Here is a 23,592-nt window from a genome sequence, read left to right as displayed (position 1 = left end):
TATAGGTGTTTTAAAGGGCCATGTTACAAGGGATTATTAAAATTGTTTTTATGCATAATTTTTTTGATATAAGTTTTTATAAAGCTGTTTATTTGTTTTTTGTTTTGCTTTTTTTTATTTTTTGTTTTGTTTTGTCTTTTTTTTTATCGTTTTTTTTTTTTTGGTACTTTGTATTTTTTTTTGTTGTTTGTTTTGTTTTTTTATTACTTTGTTTTTTATTTTTTTTGTTACTTTGTTTTTTTTTCATTTTGTTGTTACTTTAGTTTTTTTTTTTATTTTTTGTTACTTTGGTTTTTTTTTTATTTTTTGTTACTTTGTTTTTTGTTTCTTTGTTTTTTTTTTTGTTGCTTTATTTTGTTTTTTTTTTTATTTAGGTTTTAAATGGTATTTACATTCAGTAGGTGACAATAGAATTTTTGATCCTTTTATCTATAAACTTTCTATAGAACTATTTTGAAACAGAAATAGTGAATTTAGCCATTTAAATTTACTTCACGTACAATAATTTATTTATAAAATCAACATCAGTTTGTAAAACTAATTAAATATGATTTTAATAAGATTTTACACATTACTATTATGCTTTTAAAGTAAATTACACTGTGTTTTTGAATATATATAACTAATTAATTAAAAATTTGCTAGATACTCCGTTGAGAATTTTTTATTATTTTTGTTTTTATTTTTCTAAACTAAATTTAAATGTTTTTAGTTTTATTTTTTAAAACCCGCCCTTCAATTAATTTTTTTTTTTTAAAAAAAACTATCGTATTTTAATTTAATTCAATTTTTGTTTATTTATATATATTCCAGTTATTCAAACTTAAAACCTAAAATCTGCATAATTTTCACACTCATTTAGTTTTATTTTCAAACATTTTGTGTCGTATTTTTTTCTGCATATCACAAGTATTATAAAATAATACAACTTTTTGAGATTTTATCGGGAGTCAGTAAAGCTGTGCTCTCAAAAACAGAGTTGTGTGTTATTCTAATTTTCTAAAAATGCCTAATTAACAAAACAAATCCTAATAAATTGTATAGCATAAAATATTTTAAGAAAATATTAAGTGAGGAATTTTCATTTTTTTAATTAATGGTTTATTCATATTTAGTACTCTTATGTTTTTTAAAACTCATAAATACAAAAAACCTATTAACAATGTTTAGGCAGAACACATGAAATTATTGTTAATGCCGACGAACTTATCTAGTGGAAAGTATCGAAATTTCATTAATTAAAATCTTGGTCTTTTTTGTTAGGATATAAATATAATCTGATGTTTTGTTAGTTTTTGTTCACATCTAAGTACAATTGTAATAGTGAAAAATTTTTAATTTTGTTTTAAATATAAAATCAAAAAAAAAAAAGAAACAAAAAACGATTAATTAGAATTTTTTTTATTATTTATTTAATAAAGTAAATTTTAGACACCTAATAGTAGTTGTTGATAAAAACTAACAAAACATCAGATTAAGAAAATATAAAAATTTGTGTTCCAACAATTCAAACTGAGATCAAAAACAGTATATTTTTTAATATATTTAAAAAAAATTAAATAACTAAAATTATTTTTTCCTGGCTCCCAAAAAGTATTGTTTTGCTCCACTGCCATAAATAAGTATAAAAAATTTTAAATTTATTTAAAAATAAAATATACATCTTGTAATTTTTATTTTTCCTTATTGCATTACTGGCATGTTTTTACTTTACTAATTATATATAGTTCAATCAATTCGGTCGGATTAAATTGTAAAAAAGTTTGCCTTATTTTAAAATATTTAAATTGTACTTTACGTTAATTTAATTAATTTCTTTTTAACAATAAAATGACATTTTTTTTATAATAATTTTCTAATTTGTAGAGCCTTACACAGATGTATGTGAACAGAATAAAAATATGAAAATAAAAAATTAAAAAATTAAATTAAAAAACCATGAAACCAAAAAGAAAAAACGAAAGAAAAACTTCAATTGAAATGAACATGGATCGATCTGTTCAGTGACGACATTACAATGTCTGATCCCTTTTTAGAAAATAGTGTTGAGCATTTTATTTGTTTAATATTTCGATATTAATTTAAAAATTATTATGAATATAAAATACAAATTTTAAAAAATTATAACTTATGTTTTAATTGTTTTTATTCTATTCTCATAAGCCTGTGCAAATGATAAAAATATAATAAAAAATTAATGAGTTTCAAAATACTTTCGACTATTGTTTATAGTTTTCTAAAGTTAAATTATTATACATTATATTTAAATCTTATTATTATGTCTTTTTGAAAATATAACAATTACAAAAATTTAATGAGATTAAAGTAATATATAGCAGTTAAATAATACAAAAAAAAAAAAAAATTATGAAAGCTTTTCACTGAACTAATGATGACGCACTCTGTTTTATCTTTATCGGAATCGTATTTTCTTGCAATTTTAATTTGATAGTTTAATCTTAAATCTCACACACCTTATGAGAGTATTTTATTAAATTAAAATTACAGTTGATATAACATTTTAAAGTACTTGGTTCTATATAAACTGTTTCAAATTTAGATGAGGTCATTTGCAGAATGTTATGTTATAAATTAAGTTTTATTTGTTCTTATTTTTAATTTTAATTTAAACAAAGCACTACGCAAAATTAAACTTTTAACTTCTGTTTAACAGTTTAAAAAGAAAAATTATCTATAATCAGTAATAATTTTGTTAACACGAGTCCATATAACCATAAGTTCATCTCAAAATATTTGTACTTACTGATAATTACGTGTTAAGATCAAAATGTAAATATTTATAAAACTTAACTCTAATATGTCCAAAATTATTGCATTTTTTTAAAAGCAAATATATATATATACAAATATATATGTATATGTAGGTATGTATATATTCGTATATATATGAATATGATACATATATGCACATGTATGTATGTATGTGTGTATATATAAATGTATACATATGTATATATACTTATACATGTATGTGTATATACATATATATGTATATATATTTAATTGATAATGGAAATATTGTTTTACATTAAGTATTTTTTTTATATTTTAATATTTAAAAATGTTTAAAAAAAAAAAATAACGATTTAATTTTATTGACAACTTAAAAAAATGTATGATTTAATTTTAAATATTGACAGCTCACAGTGTTAAACACAAATGTATTTATTTATTTTTTTTGTTGATACATCATTAAACTATAATAATTCACTTTTATATAAATTATACTATAAAATACTTGTAAACGAATAATACTTCCACCTAGGTAGAAACTGTGGTTGAACAGAGTTTTGAGATTAAACTTCTTAATTTTACTATTAATCAAAAAGATTTTATTATATTTTTATTTATATTTATTAATAATGCTATTTTTTGTTTTTTTTTTTTATGTACAACTTACAATCAATAGTAGTAATTTTTGGCTTAAGTTAAAAAGAAATAAAATAAGTACCTGAATGCGCTCGTATATATAAAATATTTTAGAGCGCTACATGAATTTTTATACTTATCCCAATTGATAATAATACACCCAGCGATTGCATTGTTTACAAGATTCTTCTGGATTACTATTTGGTGGTATTACACGAAGTAGACATAAGTAAAAGTTTGCCCTATAAAGCTTGTTCAATGAAGATAATTGAAAAGTAAATACAAATGTTAAACTGGAAAACTAAAGCATTATTTATGTAAAAAGATGCATATTGTTACATTATGTTTGTAGTGATTGAAATTGTTGTTTATATCATCCAAAGCGGGCATCTTCCTTCTCCATGTTTCTTAAAGTGATTTATACAATTTCAAACTTAATAATTTATTAAAATACAAAATTACTTGTACATTCAATGTAGATAGATATGGAATATGTGGAATTTATTATTATATAAACACCCAAGAAATGCAACGTTTTTAAAAAGCAATTGAGATTTTTCTTTAGTAAAAATATAAGCAAGAAAAATAGTAATACGATTCTATGTTTAAATTATTCACAAATTTTTATTTAAAAAACACATCTGCATAATATCACTTTTTTAAGATTTGATGATAAAAAATATAACGCTTGATAGACTTTATACTTCTACTTCCGAATCTAAAACTACGACTTATGGAACGAGTTTCAAGCCCAAAAGAATATTTTCAGAAGACAGCTAATCCTTAATATAGTGTAAAATGGTTTAAAATATGGAAAACCTCAAAGCCAGCCTTCCCTTCTATATGCCACTGTTAGTCTGAGTTTCAGGCGAAATCTCACTAAGTGCTTGAATAATTTATTAGAAGATAAATTATCAAATATAAAATTTAGCATACCTTATTAAAAAGATAAGAGCTGTTTTAAGCAATTATAAAGAAAAGTGTTTAATTGATTTTAGCAAAACGAATTAAGTAACTAAGAAAAACATTATTAAAAATTAGTGACATCAAAAATGGTGGTCTCTTAATAACTAATTGATAAAGTCAAAATTATAGATCAAGCAGCTCAATTTTTGAAATCTGTTTAAACTGTAACATTTGTTAATATTTCACCAAATGAGAAAAGCTATCAGAGTTTCTTTTTTAACAAAGAACGCCGCGGGTTTTCAGTTTGTATGGATATTTTGAAATTAAAAGCTCTATTATATTTATATATATACATACTTATAATATATTACAAATATAGTTTGTGTTACTACAATAAAAAATATTTAAAAAAATTTATTCAAAATATTTTAATTAAAAATATAATTATTATTTTTTTTTACCAAATATACATAATTATTATTAATACAGGTATAAATTTGGCATAAATTTTGTAAAAGTTTAGTATGAATTTATCGATTCAGTATTTTGTGTGCACATTTAATTTTTTATATTTAAATAAAAGTATGTATTTTTAAAATAAACCTTTTATAAAAATTAACTCCGTATAATGCAGATATAAACGGCAATCAATTATTTCAATTCGCTACTTAGTGCCCTTTGCAACTATTGCTATACGTATAAAATAATTGATTCATTTATTTTAAATATCTTAATAAAACATAATTGCTGATAAAAATAGTTTTGTTATTTCACTAGCATTTAAATTTCACATTAAAATGTTTCAAAAAATTATTTATAAATTTTTAGCAAAACATTCGTGTCTTTCTTTGAAAAAAATTGTTTAACTTTAATTGAAAATGTGTTTTTAACAATTATTGTTCTTATGTTACTTGATTTCTTTCAAATAAAAATAATCCATGTTGACATGTGCTTACTACGCCTATGATAATTGTTGCAATTAATTACATCACTGTAAATAAATAAACAATAAAAAATATTTTGGACGCTAAATTAAGCTAGTATTTTTATTTATTTATAAGTTTTAATATGCATAGACTGACCATATGCATAGTAGACAATTTTTGATGCATAGTGTTATAAAAAATTCATAAAAAAGCTGACTCTCATCTATGAGTCCATAGAGTGCTTTCGCACTGTTTTATTGTCACATCCTCGTCTCTAAGTTGTTACTTGAATAAACGTCTTGATGCAGTTCATGCTGTCTAGAGCATTCAAAATCTCTGAAATTCCTTAGCTCTTTCCGTTAATTCTTAGAGACTTTTAAAGAACGGTTTAGCCAAATAATTTATTCAATTTAATTAAATTTTTTTTATTGAATGATTCCAAAATTTCCCTCCTGCTAAACACAGTTATTCAGAATTACCATTATTAAATAATTAATTTCTAATATGACAGATTAGTGGAATGGATTTAAGTTTCATATATGGAACAATACATCTGATTGTCTTTTTTAATAATAAAAGTAATATGTACAAGGCATGCACAAGGAAATAAAAAATAGATTATTTTCCCTTCTAGTAGCATTTTTTACCAACTTTGTTTATGTGGTTCATCATTTCCCAGAATAAACCATTCGACTAAAAATTAACAAATTGTCCTTTAACAGAAGCTTGACATTGTAAAACATTGTTTAGATAATAATCCTGTTAAGTATTCTTCTGCTTTTAGATATTTTTCTTTAAAATATTGCCCTTTATAATCATCATCGTGTATTATTTGCTGTATATTAGTTGTTGTCATGTTCGTATACCACACGTGCATACACCAGTCGTTTCCAGAAAGTAAGCATACTGTCAATTGCAACAGTTAATATTTTTGGTTTATGGTGGGTATCATTAATTCTCTAATTAAAACGAGCAGCGATCACTTTAGGCCGGACAGTAAAAATAGGTCGCTGAAAATTTAATTGGAAATAAGTGAAGTCTAAAACATTTATCCACACGGAGAATTTGTACAGAAGGTTACCCATCCGTGGCGAAAATTGTGTATTCATGTACGAACGTTACAGCGTTGACTTCTTTTGTTTGGTCTAAAAGTTATGACATTTAAAAATTAAAAAGTACTATTTTGTGGAACTTTGGTTAATGGAGAAATAGGGATTCCGGCATATTCGATTCAACCTCCTATGGATTTTCCTATTTTTAAAAGAGAAAATATTATTTTTTTAACTTGCTGCGATTTTTCAACCAGGGAGGGGCTGGTTGACCACCCAGGGTCTGACGTCGTCAGTACGATCAGACAAATCTGTGGATCCAATAGGTCCATGTCTGACCATCGTTATGGTAACACCATAGCGTATGATGACCTCGATAAGGCCAACGTCTTTGGTAAAGACTTTGTGACTAATTACCGTCTTACGGCTGGCCTAGGCGAGCACCACTTTATTTCCACTACGAACTCCGTAGTCCTTTTCGATGCTTTCAGTGATTGTATTGTCACCTTCTCCCCACAGCATCAATGTTGAAGACACCTAATGATTTCTCACCTCTTCAAACTTCTGTGACATGTTTCGGCTCAAAGCGCCCAAAAACGCATTTGGCACTGACTGCATGTTTTTCTACGCTATTAGGCGTTTTTCAGCTCTCTTCTTTAAAAAGTGCATCATGCTCTTCAACCATGCGTACAATACTCCACCTACTACCAAAACAAAAAAAAATAGAAGTCACTTAGCCGCAACACTTAGTACAGTATATATCGGAGCATTTGCATCAAGGCACTTGGTCTCAGCCCTTACAGCAGTTCACATCGGCACAGCAAAACACTTAGTAGCAGCATTGGCGACAGACCTAACCTAACCATAAGCATACCTAGCAACATGACCCAGTCGGCAACGTTGAGTTGCCTAATATACCAACGTAGCCCAGTCGGTAACGTTGGTTCGTTCTTCTACTTTCAGGAATTTTTAATATTTGTAATTTTATTGTAATTTGTGTTTGTAGTTAATAGGTATTAAATATATATTGTAAAAAAAAAGAAAAATTAAAAAATAATAAAGAAATTAAACCAAAAATAACTATGTTTAAAATCATATTACGTGAAAATTCAGGGTTACAAATAAAAAATATTCTTGTAACACCCCTGGAAGACCGTGAGCTATCCCAGCTATCAACGACCGTGAAGAGGTTCATTACAAATGTAAAGCCCTCATTCAAAGGAAATCTCCTATATGCAAGCAAGATGGCTCCTTTGATCGTAGCTATAAAGAAAAAGGAACTACTCCGGCATTAGTTTTACTCCGAAGAAAGTTTTACAGCAATATTCTTAGATCAAATTCCAGACTAACATATATATCTCAGCTTACATTATAAATCCTCCAACTATAGCGTTTTTGGAATTAAAAGAAGTAATAATTAACATAAATTCAAGAAAAGCAGCCCGCATCTGGTCCCAGTAGCAGTCGAGATATTTAGTCTCATATTGGTATCATTTTAAAATAATATCATATCGCTAAAAGCAGCCGTAATTGATTAGCACCCATAACTGGGAATTGCCTTTTTCGACAGAAAAAACTTACCAAAGATTTGTAGTCAAATCTTTAACTAAAGAAAACTTTAGACTATAAATATGTTGATGGAAGCGTTGAGTTGCCAAACGATAGCGAGACCTTCCTTTTCTATTTGACTGTTCTTCACCGAATACTAGTTAGATTATTTGGACGCAAAAGCAATAGTATGTTATATTGGCATGACCCCTAGGCCTATTGTAACCTAAGGATCACACGTCTGGTGACAGCCATTGGAATGCAATCATTCTCGTATCAAAAAAGTAGACATTAGCTTAAGTAGACATTATATCTTATAACCTTATTTTAAGTTAAATATGATATTTGATATCTTATCGCAATGAATTTGCATTCAGAATTGTGCCACTAAAAGTGGTTTCAATATATAGAGATAGTATATATATTGTACTATAAATTGTACTATAGACATAGTAAAATTTTGGATAAAATCAAAAAAAGTAGTAGTCTAATTAAGATTATTTTAGGATCAGTTATAGACAACAAACTTCCTACTCTTTATCCAATCAGAGCAAGCTGAGAATCAATATTTAATGACTTTGAGCATCACAAGGCTCTTCACTACTAGATTCCGAAGGTTCTAGATTCCCTTCACTATGTTCTTGAAGGACCCAAACTATTAAATAAGGTAACCTAAGAAGCTCCAAAATGAACATAACTGAGACCAACACCTTAAAAAAACTGCAATGTATAAACTGATTAGACGCATAGATAAATTTACTATAACGCGAAAAAATCACTTAGATACTAATTGTATTGACTGTGAGATCGTTAGGAACATATGGTCGAAATTAGATACAAGAAAACTGACACTTCTTTTGAGGTTGTTGATAGTTGACAGTTTTGTAGCAGACACCTGCAGTTTGTATACATACTTAAGTAGAAAGGTGGCTTGTTTCTTCGTGGTTGTCCCAACATGCGTTATGTGTAAGAATAGCCACGATAAAAGGAGAGTCTATAGTTATTTTAATATGTTATATGCTGTATTAATACCACGGTGTTCCCAATACACTATCAAGATATTGCGCCAACGAACTCCTTATTAAAAAAAATTTCACCAGTATCAGTTGTTATGTTTTTATTGCATAAAAATACAGGTAACAGCATATGTTATACATATTTAGAAACAATATTTATGCATAGAACTTCAAGTTGATTTAATTAAAATGCATGTCAGGTACATATAAATTTTTACTTTGGCTTTTATTTAGCCAAGCTAATCAGTTCTATTCATTATATCTAAAAGTATTGATCGAGGAAGATCAAGTTTACCGTATAACTCACCGGTAGCCTTGTCAGATAAATGCAATCGTAGTTCAATTATATTATTTTTGATATCTGTAGTAGTTACTAGCACAAGATTATTTTTTTCTAAAATCCTTTGCATATAAAGATTTTCAGATTCAGCTTGCGATGAATTAACGTGTTCTATTCGATCAATATTTGTTTTTTCATCTGTATTATTGATACTACACTCAGAAGAGAATAATTGGTTATTATTATCAGGCTCTATTTGACTTCCTTCTACAATGTTCACATCCGTCACGTTATGTTGTAGCGGCTGGTTCAGTGAAGGATTCTTTTTTAATAATTTAGACAAGGGAATATCATGTTCTTCCAAGGAATTTGTACTAGTTTTGTTAAGCAAATTTTGTTCAATTACATCAGTTGGTTGTGGACATAAATTGACGCTCTCATAATTTTTGTAAGTTTCTGAAATGGAATCTAGAATTAATCTTTTATATTATGTTTGACTTGTGTTGAAGATACCTATATCGGTTTTATCCTGGTCCAGATCATTACTCGATAATTTAGAGGTGATAAATTCAGGTTTTTTCGATATGTAACAGTGATCATTATAGAAAGCAATCAGACTGTTTGTTTGAATTGGTGTCAAACAGTTATTTTTATTATCTATTTTTTTCATTTTATCAATATGCTGTGTAGAAGGCAATTCTGAAGAATTATTAAGCAGTTCTGTTACAATAATTTCAAGATCGTTGTCTGATAGAGAACTTTTTGTAAACAAGTTACATATATTTTCAAAATTCTTGTCACGTAAATTTGATGTATTTGTAATAGCATTTAAGTTAGATTCTACTTTTATTTCACAAAGAACCTTTCTTTCTTTCTTTTGTAACAAATTATTTGTTAATGGTGTTTCTACTGAACTTTTATCTAATTCCAAGATTTTTTTTTCATTATTTTGTATTTTAGAAATTAATGTTTCCCTCATCTAAAAATAAAAATAATATTTATTAAGTGGTTAAAATCTGATATGAAATAAATTAATTTTAAATAAAGATAGTAATATAATTACATAAAAATATTGTATGTTTATATTGGTGTCGACCTCAGTACTTATATGTATTTGAATTCTGCCAGGTTTCAGGCTTTAGATCGTAGTAAATCGGACATTGAACCCAAAACTTTTGTATCTATGACTTATATACCTGACCTCTCCGACAACTTTCAAAAATGAAAATGCTACAATAAAATAACACATGTGTTAAAAAATGTGTTTAATAAAACAAAAACACCAATAGATAATATGGACCAAAATAATTAAGTGTTTAAAATTTATTATAAAAGATTCTTGGACGTCTTGAGGATGTTCTTGTTGTCTTGAGGATGTAGAGTTTTTCTGCTATCTTGGAAGCATCATATCAAGAAATGGTGGATCCAGTGCTGACATTGAGAACCGTATCAAGAAGGTAAAACAAGGGTTTGGTCGCTTAAATAAAGTCGTGACTAAAATACGAATTCCGTATTCCAGGATTGGCATGCTATATGGATGTCAATTCTGGAATACGGAAATCGGCATTAATGCACTACAAGTTTTTGTGAATCAGTCAGTACGTAAAATTGTTAAAGTATTCTGGTCAAACACAATTTCAAATGAACGTCTATGGTCTTTAAATCAACAAACACATATATGAACCGAAATCAAAAAACGCTCATGGGAATGTGTCGGTCACGCATTGCGTAGATCGACTGTTGACACCACAAAAATGGCGATTGAGTGGAACCCGATGGTAAACCTGCTCACATCTGGAGAAGGCAAATCGACATAGAAATGTTGCACATGCAAAAAAGCTGGGGAGAGTTGAAGCTATTGGCCACCAATCGTACCAAGTGGAAAATATTTGCTGCAGCCCTATGCTTCTTCTATGAGTTAAAGGAATAAATATATTGTAGTGTTGTAGTAAACTATCTGGCTTGGGCCTCGATCAAAAATTTGTATATATCGTAAACAGAACATCCTCTGTCGATTTTAATATTATTTCAGATATATGTTTAACATTTATATCTTCAAACTATCCACACCAGTGACGACTGCTCTAAGGTGCGGAGGTGTGCGGTGTCCACCCTAACATAATATGCAAATTGTCAAATATAATATATTTAAATTTATTAAACATCTTTACATCAAAAATTAATATTGTTTATTACATTTTCACATAAATATTTTCAAAGATTAAAGTTTTACCAAAAACAATTAAATATAATTGCCTATGAAAACTCAATTAATTTGCTTCTCTTAGCTATTATAGTCGTTAGTTGTGCTCATAAGTTTGCAGCTCACATCGCAAAACACTTGTATCGTATTTCGTCTTTCCACTTTAAGCAATTGCATTCATAAATTTTTGTCATAAGTATGCACAAAAGTAGAATGAACAAAATAATGTGCGTGTGCTTTAGCTTAAAATATGAGAAATAGAAATTGGGAATTGTATGAGAGTATTTTCTGTTCTATTCGAATATCAACTACATGTATAACAAATCAACATGTTGACTTACCGAAGCGGTAAGAGGCTAAAGTTTGCAGCTTACATCACCATACATTTCTTTCAAATTTCGTCTCTCCTTTTTTAGCTGTGGCTCCAGCGTATAATAACTGCTTTGTGTGCGGAGTAGCTGGCCGCACATTTATACGTTGCAAGTGTGTTCGATTGTGTTTGATCTGCATAAACATGTATGGTTCTAAGTACAAACTCTTTTCTTTGACAAAAGTTGGTTTGATGTTATAAGATATATGTGAAAAGTTGTGTTTATTCCACATATTGATATATTAAATATATTATTAATTTAATTTGTTTAATATGGTATTTTGTTGATGAATTATTAAATGTTATATTTTGAATATATTGTTGCCTAATGTAATATAGTTATTATTAATAAAACATCTCATATATTTCTATTTATCATTTTTAATTTAAACATATATGTACAAAAAAATTTTAGAACGGCCGCACACCCTTCCAGATAGGGAACGCGTCATCACTGATCCACACCCACTTATCAGCTTTATTTTCAAAGGTAATTTGGACATGTTTCAGTTCTTTAAGGACTTACTACAACTTTACTAATAAAGAAAAATATTGTAAAATTGATTAAAGTTTAAAAACGATATATCCGATATGGTGGTGAACATGGGGTGGCGTAAATTAATATGATTAAATTCTAAATCAACAAATTTAGCTACACTACCAATAATAAATTCTTTTATGTAATAATTACCTTTTGAGCATTAATTTTCTTTGGTTTGTTTTCCTGTAGTAAGTCATATATTTCAGTAGCAGAATTCATTGTGTCACTCTTATTTTCTTTTATTCCGTTTTGATCACTCTTTGAGGTTTCTAATTTTGCCAATCCTAAATTCATCTTTTGCATACCAATTACCTTTTGAGCATTAATTTTTTGGAGTAAGTCATATATTTCAGTAGCAGAATTCATTGTGTCACTCTTATTTTCTTTTATTCCGTTTTTATCACTCTTTGAGGTTTCTAATTTTGCCAATCCTAAATTCATCTTTTGCATACCAATTACCTTTTGAGCATTAATTTTTTGGAGTAAGTCATATATTTCAGTAGCAGAATTCATTGTGTCACTCTTATTTTCTTTTATTCCGTTTTGATCACTCTTTGAGGTTTCTAATTTTGCCAATCCTAAATTCATCTTTTGTGTACCAATTACCTTTTGAGCATTAATTTTTTGGAGTAAATTATATATTTGACTAGCAGAATTCATTGTGTCACTCTTATTTTCTTTTATTTCGTTTTGGTCACTCTTTGAGGTTTCTAATTTTGCCAATCCTAAATTCATCTTTTGTATACCAACTCCCTTTTTGGCATCAGTTTTCTTTATTATGTTTTCCTGTAGTAAATTACTGAAATCACTCGATAATTTCATTGTATCATCATTATGTTTTTTTTGTTTGTTTTGGTGACTTTTCGAAGCTTCTATATTTACGTTGACCTTAAAAAACAAAAAACAATTTTTTATACATTTATCGCTTAAATAAGTCTATTAAATAAAATAAAAAAATCATTGACATCATTTACTAACACAATTGGAAATCAGATTTGGAAAATGTCTACATCACAAAACTCAGATTTGCATAATGTGCAGTATATGTTGTTGTATTATTATTGTTAGAGGATGTGCCCCTTCTGGGTTTTGAGTAGATCTCTAAGTCCTGTTGCGTTAATAAAAAGTAGTATAGAATCTACTTTACATAGTTTTATTGCCTCTTCCGTAAGAATATGCATTCCCAGGAGCCTATTCCGTATGTGCATTAGCGCATCCATGGTATCATCAACTGTAAAATGTGACAATTCCAGGTTTTCGTGCCCTATTTGTAAGGATGAGCCAGGGACCAAAAATAACAATTATTTCAAAAATTTTTATAAAAAAAAGCAGCAACAAAAAGTTGTCTAAACTCATATTTAAGTATATAGTTACCATTCTAACAACTTTAATCCTTAATATTATGCATGCTTTTTAAATATGAGTATTTTAAAATAATACTCAAAAAATAATAATTAAATTTGCTTTATATTATATTCATCAAAAATAATTATTTCATGTGCCTTTTATTTTTTTGCGCAGAAATAACTCTTAAAATTCTGCTTTTTATTTTAAAACGCACAAATAACTGTTATTTTTGCGTTATAAATTTAAAAATAATGAATAACTCGCAGTGGCCTGCTAAAATATAATAGAAATATTCTGCGATTTGAGCTGCAAACATATGAGCACACCTACCAACTACATCAGCTAAGAGAAGAAAATTAATTGAGTATTTATAGACAATTTTCAGCCCTATTCTGAATCAACATGTGATACGTCATTTTTTTTCTTTGTTTTGCACTTTTCGTCATTAAAAAGTGCCATGGTTGCCAAAATTTAACAAAACAAATTTGAAACTGTGTTGTTCCCAAAACTGACGTCTCCTAAGCAATTCAGAATAAGGGAGTTGTGTTCTTGAGAATAGCATGGGAATAGAGAGACTTGTTCCCTAGAGGTATTCAGAATTGCATGTTTATTTATTTTGCTAAAACTTTATTCTTTAATATTACATTATTTAAATTATATATGTCTATGTGATAAATAATATTAATTCTCGATGTAAAATTATTTTTATAAATTTATATATTTTATTTGACATTTTGCAAATTAAAGTGTGCGCCGCAAACTTCCGCACCTTACAGCAATCGTCGCTGAATAGTATACAATTCGATATATTTTTACACATTTTTTATTCTTACATAAAACGTTGCGTGAGATTGTACCTCGTCGAACGAATTCATACCTTTAGTTGTTACACTGTAAATTTAGGAGACTTCGTTGGATAAAATCTACCCCTACATTTCACTCAAAATATTATATTTCGCCTCACCTCGGTTTTTTCCGTAGTTTAACCAAAATTTTAGAAAACACACTTTAAATTTGCTTACGAAGACTACTTACACTTATAAAAGCATCCTAAAATGACAAGAAAAGAAAAAAATTTCAATATCGACAGTCCACTACCATATCCACAAAATTAGATTTTCAAGTTCAAAATTTACCATAATATTCTATTTTAATGACTTATTCATTTGTGGATCAAAAACTTAGTGTAATAATGACGCGTCAAAAGCCAAAATACAACATCGATTGGACCTCCTGTAATTCATCTTGAGTAACATATAATAAAAACGTTTGGAAGTCAATGTTTGCATCGACTTTTTAAGTCAATCAAAAAAAAGTACTATAATTAGATCGGAAGCCTTCCATTGGTTACACGTCTGGTGGAAGAAATCGCCACTAGCTAATTTAATGCATGTTCACTGAAGCTACCTGGAAATGATGTAGATGCCAGCATGTACACATTATGGCATCACTAGAAAAAAAAATTTGTTAAGACTGCTTATGTAAGACAATTATTTATTCAGCTTATTATACTGTACGGAGCGGATGATATCTAATTCGGGTCTTATTTTTATGTAAATTATGCTCACGTTTCTTAATTTATTTCAATACTTAGATCCAACCAATTTTTAGACTACAATCCTCGATTATGGCCTGACTGATTTTAATTGCAAAAATAAAAGATTCGACAGATTTCGGGAGTGACAAAACACTCAAACTTTTCAAAGACCGTTTTGACTGAATTATAATCAAAAGGATCCAATTACCTTTAAATATCGATGTGACATTTAGAATGAAGAAAGAACTTACAATTAGCAATTTCAGAACCACAGTTGTAACATTGTCGGACAAACGAATTTCGGAGGTCATGGTACAAATATATATTTCAACTAAGATTTCAAGAATATCCTCCATAGCTTTGTGTTTTCCACAGATGTCATACAAATAACACAATGAGTTGACGTAGCTCCATTCGCTGTTCTACATAAATCAATGACCTTTAATTCACTTCAACCTAATACCTAGGTATCTTCCAAATAGTTTTAAAGGATTTTCTTTTCATTGTGTAATTTAATCTATCCGTATTAAACTTAAAATGACGAATATTTGAAGGGTATTTGACCTAAAAATATTCTCTAGAAAAACACTACAGAAGTTATGAAAACAATTCTTCACGTTATGAAAAAAGTAAGGAATCAGTTAGGGCAAAAGTCGGGAATCGACACATTTATACGTTTACAATTTTCTGTTTAGTACGTGGCTTACCTTAATTGGTCATGGTGCACGGGGGAGGCGTTCAACCCAGAGACTTGTTGATCATTTTGTTGCTTTGATGTAGAGGGCGGACCGCAATGATGTTGCCGATGAAGTCATTATCCGTAAGCAACATTAAAAGAGGATTTTACTAATGGTTGGACTATTGGGATGTCTATTAGTGTGACACGCAAGAAGTTGTTTGATTATGTTCTTTTACAAAAATAAAAAAAAATATTTTAGTTTTTGGTTAAAATGTGTAATGCTGAGTTTCTCAACATCGTACAAATCTATAGCCTCCATACTGGAGTGTGTTGCTCCAATAGGATTACAATAGCATGCTCTAAATTCTAGTTGTGGGTGGAATATATAATGACGAAGGTAAACGAACAATGTTTCGATTGGAAATACTTCCAATGGTAAACAGAAAGAAGCACGTCAAATTAAGCATTCCAATCTAAACAAACCTAAGCAACAACAGCATTGCTATCAGTTATAACAATCATTAAACTTAACACACGCTTAGTTTCTGCTGTTTAACATATCGAACACATAAAACAATGCTAGGTAGAGGGTTTACAATTCTTAGATTGGGGACAGATTAAATTCTAGAAAGATATATAGTCGACAAATGTCGAAAAAACCGCACCTTTTGTAATTGTCTTTGTTTGAAAGGGAAGGTTTTAGTCTGATGTTAAACGATTTAAGAACTAGACAGTTGGTTGCACGATAATGCACCATCACATAAAGCTAGCATAATACGTGAAATATTGAAAAAAAAGCATATTTATCTACATCCACCATATTGATTTAGTTTCGCGCGATTGCTGGCTGTTTTTTAACCTAAAAGTGATAATGAAAGGAAAATGTTTCGATGCCATCCTTGTCATTCCTAAGATTTCGACTGACATGCTAAAGTAATTAGTCACTAAGATGTGCCTTATAGAAATTGAGAAATTCATTTAAAATTTTTCATACCTATTGTCAACACGAACCTTTCATACTTAGTTTTAACAAAAAAATACCAACAAATATTTCCATATTTTATATTTTTTATTTTATATTGTTTTATTTTGTATTTATGTAATATTAAAAATATTTATCATTACTGTTTTTATCATATCATAAAATTGGTATACCATGAGTACTTCATATCTTGTAAGTATGAAAACTCATAACTGTATCGGAATAATTAATATAATAGAAATGATATTTACTTATATATAAATATATTATATCTTAATTTTAAGTGTACTAAAAGCAAGCATACTTTAACGTCACTGTCAATCAAAAAAATATTAAGAAGTAAATTATACTTAAATACATAAGGGCCCATGGAGCAGTGTCAATCTCTCTCCAAATATCGAGTTTCCTCTGATTCATTTGCAGGTGTGTGCAATAGCCTTCGGTAACAGATAGAACAATCGTAACGCAAGAAGGGGTAAGTTTTAACACGAGTTTTTAGAAAAACGAATTGAAATAAATTAGAAGAATTTTAATATGCAAATATTTCTGAAGTTGTGAAGTTGTAGTCGTGAAAAAAATTTTTTTTTATTTTAACGGACTAACCTACCGTTAAAATGTATTGCATCCGATTTTGTTACAGTTTGAAATTTACTTCTTAATATCATATCTCCTTAAAAATTATAATATCATGAAATTTACACATTAAACATTTTTTCTTTAATAATAATAACGTTTTAATTAAAATAATTGTTTGTTATCGTCTTTACCCTATCCAGGTTTCTAACTACGTTCATGATAGTGTGTTCTTAAATGTATATAATTTCCAAATGTAAAATCTTCTATTTTAACAAATCGATCTAATTCAAATAGAAATTGAACAATCCGATGCATATTAATATTTTTCACATTAAAATATATAAACCCGAAAAAATTTTAAAATATTAAAAGAAAAACATAAGATAACAATTTCGTTCAAATCATATAGAACATATATATTTAAAAATTTTATTATTATTTCTTATATTAAATTCTGGCATTTACATATATGCTAAATAGACATTTAAAATGGAGCAAAACTTGATTGCATTATTTTGTATTTTACACATTTTCTCAACTTGAAAAAACGTATGTTATTTTAAACTTATACTTTAACTTAAAATTATTAATTTATCAGAACTAATATAAACTCTATTTTTAAAATATTCAAAATAACACAATCAGAATACCCGCAATGAGACTACTTTAAACATATTATGGGTTCATCTAATTATTAATTTCACTGAAATTTTTAACGCAAATATAGACCTTAAAACCTATCGAACTCCTCCGATAATATACATAAAAATTACCAACTATAAGTTTTATTTTGTTAACAAATTTTAAGACAAAAATTGTATGCATTCAATTCTTTTAATTAAATCATTTAAAAGATTTCTGTTCGTTTTTAACAATCAGTTAAATTGCGTTGCTGACACAAATATTCCAAAGTTTATAATATTCAGCTTAAATATTAAGAATAATCATATATTATTTTAAGAATATCCAATAAAATTCTATTCCAATAAATTTAAAATTGTATATATTATATATATAACAATTTAATATTTTATAAATATTCTAATAAAAAATATAATATAATATGTAATATAATATATAATATGTAATATAATATATAATATAATATCATATATAATACAATATAATATAAAATATATAATATAATATATAATATAACATAATATATAATATAATATACAATATAATATGTAATATAATATACAATATAATATATAATATAATATACAATATAATATGTAATACAATGTTATATCTAAGAAACATCAAAAGTTAAATACTATTTATACAGATAATTGTAATGTACAAATCAAATATTTACTTTTTACTTCTTAAATTTTTTAAGAATAGATTTGGCATTACGCTGAATACATATTTAATACAATATAAGTGTATTTAGTAGTTTGTTGAACAAATCATACGAGAAATTCCCCCATAAGGACTTAACGAATTTTTAGTAGTAAGTATTTGTAATGTTAACGTTCTTAATATTTTCTTCTTTAAAGTAGTGTGAATGATAAAAGGAAGTTAAACAGTTGCAGCAAAAATTCACTCTATCCTATATAATCCTTGCAAATTTTATGGATCTTTTATAGAAATAAAGTATTTTAAAATCAATTTATAGATCTTATGTTATATAATCGAACCAAAATTTTTTTATCTTTAGTTTTTTTTTTAACGTTTCAATTTTGCAACCAATTAACTACCGTATTTTATACGTGGTTTTAAACTCTGAGTTTTTCCTACATATACGGTAACACAATAGGCTTAAGTGGATCCACCAGGGGTCGCCGGTATGACCTAACCTAACTACCGTAATTTGATTTTTTTGAGGGCGTACCATCACGCTCTCATAAAAATAAATTATAAATTGAAACTCGGAAGACTAAATAAATTTTGTAAACAAATAAACAAAAATGCTGTAGAGACATAACCGTTACATTAGCTTTGACTAATGCTATTCTTAATTTGCAACCGATAAAATCATGTCAATTCATACAAATAGCCGAAATAACTTTCTGCATTTTAAATTTGGTTAAATTATAAAAATTGTTCATAATGATTAAAATTCTTATCTGTAACACAGAATTTTTTCACTCAAAACTGAAACGAAAACCGCAAAAAAATGGAAATATTTGATTGAGCTTTTCGACACTCTGAAATTAGCTATTAATTTAACACCCTACTGATCTTTGGCCAACTAGTTGTCGCTCTATTTGGCGTTTTGTGGAAAATATACTTTAAAATATATGTATAATGAAAAATATTATCAACTTTTTTTCTTCAAAGTTCTTGAAAGTTGTATTTTCATATACCACAAAGATCAGGTGTTTACGTTTTATTATTTGAATTTCACAAAATTATTTGTCACTAACTTGGCAACAAAATGTAATGCTAAACATTCTCTTAATATGCCTTAATCAGCGATTTCACATTAAAGTTTGAATTCTTTTTAAATACTATTAAGTTAATTAAGTAACCAAAGATACTATACTTTGAACAACTGACGGAGATATATCCAACGGTTGTTTACTTAACTCTCCAGTATTTTTATTGAGCAAAAAAATTTCGTTCTTAACTTGTTGAGGATTATGTTGATCTAAAGTAGAAACAAGCACTAAAGAGCCGTCTGACAATTCTGCTATAATATTGTCTAAATCTGATTCATAAGAGGAACTTTTTGGTGACAACTCAATATTACTGTTCATGTTATCTACGCTATCTATCGTATTACTATCATTAAAGATATGTTCATTATTAGTAACATTATTATTACAATTTCTACCGTCCAGGTCTAAGTCAATTAATTGATTTCTATCAATAACTGTTTCTGTGTCAATTGTATCTATAATGTTTTGTTCTCTTGTTTGATTCAAGGCTAATATATTTGTTTCAGACATTTTAACAGCCGTTTTAATTACCTTTTCTGCATCATTACATTTTTTTAATTCATTTTCTTGCGATTTTCTTTGTCTTTGTTTAGAAACTTTTTTTGACTTTGATTTTTCTGCAAATCGTGCACGTGAAAACTCCAATTCATCGTCATATATATCATTTTCCATTTCGAGAATACGGGCCGCATGAGTTTTGTTTGACTAAATGTGTGAAATAAAACATTTTATTACAAAGCTTCATAATAAAAATTAATCAAAATAATTTAATAAAAAAAAGTAATTTGAATAATTTAAATAAAATGTTTAATATGACAAAATATATTGTTTGAATATAGCATACAAAACAATAAAAAAAACTTACTCTCTTCTTTTTTTGTTTCTTTTTTTCAATTATTTGTTCACTCTCAGTTTCCTTATTATTTTCTTCTTCTTCTTCTTTAAGTTGTTTTCTTAATTCTTCAATGTTAAACATTTTAGGATGCAGTATGGCTTTATTAACCAAAGGAAGATTATATTTTTCTTCTTTTTTGAATTTGAGTTTTAAATCTCTACGTGATCTATCTGAAAACATTTGGCTAATCAAAGAGAAATCAGTGCCAATAGTTTGTAGGCATCTATAAAATTTTAAAGTTTCGTCAGGTGTCCAGTCTTTTGTGCGCTTATGTTTTTTATAAAATCCATTTGTGCCGGTATTCTCATCCACATATATAAGAGAAGAGTTAGCTAGTATCTTTCGAGCTTCTTGCTCAGCAGTAGTTTCAATTTCTAAGGATTTGTCATCAAGCACCAATTCCCCTTGTGCATTTAGTTTGAGTTGTGGCACTGGAGCAGTGGAATTATTGTTTGATTCTTCATTTTTCAATGGATTTTCGATATTTTGTATGTCGGCTATCTTATTTGTATCTGGATTTGCTGTATGAACATTTTGTTCCATAGGATTTGTGGTTGGATTGTAAAATATTAGATCTGCCATCTTAATTAATGATTTTTCTGGAACGCCTTTACTAAATCTAGTTTCAAAATCACGGCGTGCATTAGAACGGTTTTCTTCATTTTTTTGTGATTTATGAAACGATGAATGAGGATCCGAAAAAGCCGAGCTATTAGAATCTGTTCGAATGCGCCCATAGGTTTTAGCAACACTACTTAAATTTTGGGAAGCATTAATAGTTTTATTTGCAGCACAACTTGGTTCTCGTCGATTTAATGTAGTGGACGCGTAATCAGTACCTTTGATAGAAAATGTATAACATATTAATAAAAGGAATACTTAACAAAGATCTAAATATTTATAATAATAAATTTTTTAGTTACTTTTTTATAAAATCAAAATCTTTATTATAAATTAATAATTTAATTTTAAAATTTCTACTTGAATATAATATTACCAGAAGTGCTTTCATCAGATCTTGTAGAATTGATTACAGGTGGTACTATCATGTTACGTCTATGACCTAAACTTGGTACAGGTTTTACTCGTGACCGCGCAGCCGTTTTAACTTGCATTGCACCATAATTTTTGTTTATTTGACCTTTTATTTGAGTTTCAATACATTCCGAAATGTTATTACTTGCATTTTGAGACTTAAAAAAATCTTCCGCAAACGGATGATTCTTTAATGTACTTTCTGGTATTGGTAATTTAAAACAATCTTCCACGTGAACCAGAGATTGAGTTCTTGTTTCTGGTTTTAAAAAACACTGATCTGCGACATTGTCAGTCAATTCCGTTGTTGATTTAGGTGATTTTGAAACATTATCGTCTGTTGAATCGTTGTTGGACTGAAATGCTGTTTCAGTAAAATCATTATCTGGTATATTTGCTTTTAGTGGAGACTTATTTATTTGCAGTATTTCACAACTTTGTAATAATGGCGCTGAGGATTGATAATTACTTATTTTAACTTCATTAGAATTCTGAATTACACTTATTTCATTTTCAATAGGCAATTTTATTAACTTCTTACATTCAAGAATTTTTACATTTTCTTCAAGAACCGTAGTATCTACGGATTTTTTAACATCAACAGGCGCATCAACGCATAGAACTTTTTTAGAGCTAGTTTCTTTTGTGTTAGGATTAGGTAATTTCCTTTTTAAATTAACCGGAGGCTTCACCCTTGGCCTTCGAATCATCTTATTACTATGGGTCACCAAACTCAACTCACAGCATAATCAAATTTCCATAACAAACACAGAATCAACGTTCTTATTTTGGAAATAAAAATGCTATCGTTTCGTTCCCAATAGCATTGTTGTTTCTAAAAGCATAGAGTAATAAGATTTAGTTTCAATAACGAATTAAGTAAATGTACACTGTTATTAATCTCTGTTATATGTAGAAATGTTCAGTGACAATATTCAAATAATTTTCACAATATATTGTAAAGTAGAATTAATTTCAATTGTTTTTGAAGCTTTTAAGGTTAAATATGGGATATGTCATTAATAACCTGGAATTTTATTATTTTTGTACATGTATTTATTCTTTTAATTTTAATTACATATCTATATTAAAATTCGACTTTAAATTTATTATTTAAAACATTTTTTTTGTTTTACACTGTTGAGAATTGGTTTAAATGGATTAAAATCTTATACTGTAGCTTTCAATACTTTTCACCTAACTTCACAAAACAAATTATTTGTTTATTTAATTTGTGTTTTTTTTTGTTTTTTGATCAGTTCCTTATATTAATTAGGTAAACATTATTTAGGCTAGTATGGTTGCATTATTGGAATAGAAATAAAAATTATGTTTTTATTTAAATGAAAAAACAAAACTTTATTTTTCTTTGTATCCCAACAACAACACAAGACTTGCTTAAAGAAAATATATGGACATCATAGGATTATGGCTTGTGGGATCGGGATAATATCTTTATATTAATCTGATATAATATAATATTATTATATGTTATTAGTCTTCAAATTTCTGATTTTTACAAAAAAATAATATGAAAATAAATTAATTGCAAATTCAACCTGCAACATTGTTTGCATTTAATGGCATTTATTTCAATAAACGGTATTAATTACAATATGAATGACAATAAAAACCCTGCAATTTTATATATTTTGTATAAATATGAATTATTCCATTTGAAATTTGTACAAATCTAATAGTAAACTTATTTAATGAAAGTTTCATACAGTCAGTGATAAAAGCAATTTTTGTCACTTTAACATTTGTTTAAAATATAAATATAAAAATTAAAAAAATTATGTATTAACAAAGAAAGTGTTTATCACTTAATTTATATAATCCATATATCTTTTGATAAATTAATTACAAATCTTAAAAATATTCGTAAAAGTAATTTTCTTAGATTACTTCTTATGTATTTC

General features: G+C 27.5%; 1 protein-coding gene across 2 annotated transcripts; it reads right to left on the bottom strand.

Annotated features, from left to right (window-relative positions):
- Window positions 1–8,958: 8,958 nt before the first annotated feature.
- LOC119687705 (transcription factor TFIIIB component B'' homolog) lies at window positions 8,959–22,476 on the bottom strand. Of its 2 annotated transcripts, XM_038102119.1 has the most exons (7): window positions 22,212–22,476; window positions 21,633–22,121; window positions 20,606–21,474; window positions 20,272–20,445; window positions 12,380–13,117; window positions 9,629–10,094; window positions 8,959–9,571 (listed from the first exon to the last, which is right to left on the bottom strand). In XM_038102119.1, exons 1-7 carry the CDS (start codon window positions 22,378–22,380, stop codon window positions 9,075–9,077), a joined length of 3,402 nt encoding a protein of 1,133 aa, XP_037958047.1. In that variant the 5' UTR covers window positions 22,381–22,476; the 3' UTR covers window positions 8,959–9,074. The 2 variants fall into 2 exon arrangements, with proteins under 2 accessions (XP_037958047.1, XP_037958046.1); XM_038102118.1 differs by having other exon boundaries at window positions 21,633–22,476.
- Window positions 22,477–23,592: the final 1,116 nt, after the last annotated feature.

Source organism: Teleopsis dalmanni, chromosome X (genome assembly GCF_002237135.1).
Source record: "Teleopsis dalmanni isolate 2A chromosome X, ASM223713v2, whole genome shotgun sequence".
Taxonomy (NCBI): Eukaryota; Metazoa; Arthropoda; class Insecta; order Diptera; family Diopsidae; genus Teleopsis; species Teleopsis dalmanni.
Note: the sequence above shows the minus strand (reverse complement) of the source record. Positions and strands in the feature narration are given on the sequence as shown.

Excerpts from the sequence above, each read along its gene's own strand:
- LOC119687705 (XM_038102118.1), bottom strand. The coding sequence starts at position 22,380 with ATGATTCGAAGGCCAAGGGTGAAGCCTCCGGTTAATTTAAAAAGGAAA. Across the intron at positions 20,446-20,605 it reads AGAAACAAAAAAAGAAGAGA|TCAAACAAAACTCATGCGGC; the intron begins GTAAGTTTTTTT and ends TCACACATTTAG. Across the intron at positions 13,118-20,271 it reads AATGTAATGATGCAGAAAAG|GTCAACGTAAATATAGAAGC; the intron begins GTAATTAAAACG and ends TTGTTTTTTAAG.